The sequence below is a fragment of the Alosa alosa genome, chromosome 9 (assembly GCF_017589495.1).
Source record: "Alosa alosa isolate M-15738 ecotype Scorff River chromosome 9, AALO_Geno_1.1, whole genome shotgun sequence".
NCBI classification, from domain to species: Eukaryota; Metazoa; Chordata; class Actinopteri; order Clupeiformes; family Clupeidae; genus Alosa; species Alosa alosa.
This window is the reverse complement of record NC_063197.1, coordinates 11,475,426-11,477,626: the sequence shown is the minus strand read 5'-3', so window position 1 is coordinate 11,477,626 and position 2,201 is coordinate 11,475,426. Positions and strand designations below refer to the sequence as shown.

The 2,201-nt window shown below is 39.8% G+C and overlaps 1 protein-coding gene across 1 annotated transcript; it reads left to right on the top strand.

Moving 5' to 3' along the window:
* The first annotated feature begins 954 nt into the window (after positions 1-954).
* LOC125301119 lies at positions 955-1,947 on the top strand. The gene is made up of 2 exons (XM_048253422.1): positions 955-1,592; positions 1,729-1,947. Exons 1-2 carry the CDS (start codon positions 1,052-1,054, stop codon positions 1,905-1,907), a joined length of 720 nt encoding a protein of 239 aa, XP_048109379.1. The 5' UTR covers positions 955-1,051; the 3' UTR covers positions 1,908-1,947.
* The last annotated feature ends 254 nt before the right edge of the window (positions 1,948-2,201 follow it).

The following is a 2,201-nucleotide window of genomic DNA, read 5'->3' as shown; positions in this document are numbered from 1 at the left end:
GCCTAAGGTGAAATCCCGGAAAATACTGGAAATATGGCCAGAACCAGACCACCTAGGGTCTGAACTGGTCACCATGAGCCTACCCTGCAGAAAGAGACCCTCACAATCCATAAGCCAATGGCCTATAGGACACTGACTGGATCTGCTCCGTGTTATTTTAATTCAATGATCAAGACGTACATCCCCAACTGCCCACTGCGGTCTTCTGAAGAGCGTCTGCTGTGTCGACCAGTCATAAACACTAGGTCAAATTCAAGACTTTTTTCCTCAGTGGTTCCATGTTGGTGGAATGAGTTGCCCAGTGCTCTCCGTTCCTGTGATAGTTTTGGGTCTTTTAAGAGGGGTCTAAAGACATATCTGTTCAACATGCACTTAGTTCATTAAGCACTTCTTATGTGTCATGATTTGTATAGTATTGTTTTATTTTCATTATGCTGTTGATTAATTTGACATTGTTGTTTATTATTGATTTTCTCCATAATGTAGTATTACCATGCATTATTGTTATTATATTATTGATTGAATGTACATTATTGTTTATTATTGCTATTTTCTCTTTTTTTCATTGTTTATTTCATTAGGGTATTGATTGAATTGACGTGGTTGTTTATTATTGCTATTCTCCTTATTATAGTCTGACCAACATCTTAATTTGTTCCCTGTTAAATTTTAACTATTACAGTATATTGTTTTGTAGTTGTATGTGACTTTGGATAAAAGTGTAACTATAACTATAACCATAACCATAACCATATGAGGATCTACATTATCAAAAGAGTCAAGACGGACAATGGAATCTGAAGATGCATTTGACTGCTAACAATAGTCATGCATCAGACCATTCCGTTTAAGGTCACAAAGGTGGCTAGGCAACATCATGATGTCATAGAACATCGTACAGGGCAAAGATTCTAGCTCTGTTCTAGAATCTTTGGTACAGAGTACACTGGATTTTTTGTTCACTATTTCTGGAGTTGGTGTAGAAGTTGGCTGGTTTCAGATTTTGTGGTAATTTGATGTTTGGATTTTAATTTCTGGCAGTCTGTTTTCAATGTGGTTCTGTTGGTTTTTTGCCTGCTGCCTGGCAGCACGGCAGGATGAGCACGGTTCGGATACAACAATTAAGAAACGCGTCAAAAAATACAAACTGGAAGACCTAAAGAGAGAACTGAAGGCTTCGGGGGTTAATGTTGACATGGACATGGATGAAAATCAGAAGAATCCCAAAAAGAAGACCAAAAAGGAACTTCAAAAGCTCCTGATAAGGGAACTGAAGCTGGTTGAACATGGCAGAATCAGACTGGACAAGAAGGCAAGGGAGAGAGCAGAGGGATTAACTCTGCCCATGGAGATCCCTGAAGATGTTGTAATTGTTCTTAATGACCTAGACACATACTTGGACAAACAATTAGAAGAATCAGAGATAAATGAACAGAGGGAAGATGATATACAGCTTGTGATGAAAAACCTTCTGGATCAAGTTGAAATGAACAGTGCAGACAGAAAAGAGCTTGAGATCACTGAACGGCAGAGGGAAGAAGGTGTAAAAGTTGAGCTTGACAGTTTCCTGGACAAAGTGGATTCAACTCTGAGTGAGTAGAAGACATCAGCTCATAAGAAGTAGTTGTCAAGTCAAAACTGAGCTATGTCAAAAGTGAGCTCACATTTAAAACATCAAAATTGTTCAGCATTGAATTTTAATGAAGTGTTCCCCCCTATTATGTTTAGCTTCAGAAGGATTGAAAGAAGAAGGAGAAAAGGTGAGCGTGTTGAGGCCAGAGGCTGGAGACTGGAAGAAGGCCGAGCGGGAAGCCCATTTCTGGGGTGCCAGAGGCAACCACAAAGGCTCCATCCCCATTAAGGGGTTTCGAGTGGCAAGCAACAGCAGCAGATGGCAGACCTTGTGAAGGTTGACAAAACCATAAATAAAACCAATACCAGAAGTCAGATGATTGTGTGGGGATATTTCTGTGGGAACTGGGGAACCTTCTAGAATTGAAGGGACAATGAAAAAAGTTTTCAGTTTGGCTTGTGGGATGTTCTGCCCACCAGTTGAGGAATTGCTCAAGCTAGGCAGAAGGCTAAAGCAACACTGGAATGCCTCAAAAACATTGAGGAGAATAAAATTCAACTAAGAGTCTATGGCAATACAGTGCAGGACCAATATTTATCAACCTAGATGTTCCATATACATTTTAGGA

What these genes read in the sequence shown, in the direction of transcription:
- LOC125301119 (XM_048253422.1), top strand. Translation starts at nt 1,052, where the DNA reads ATGTGGTTCTGTTGGTTTTTTGCCTGCTGCCTGGCAGCACGGCAGGAT. An exon ending in CAAAGTGGATTCAACTCTGA is followed by an intron (nt 1,593 to 1,728) that starts GTGAGTAGAAGA and finishes TATTATGTTTAG; the next exon opens with CTTCAGAAGGATTGAAAGAA.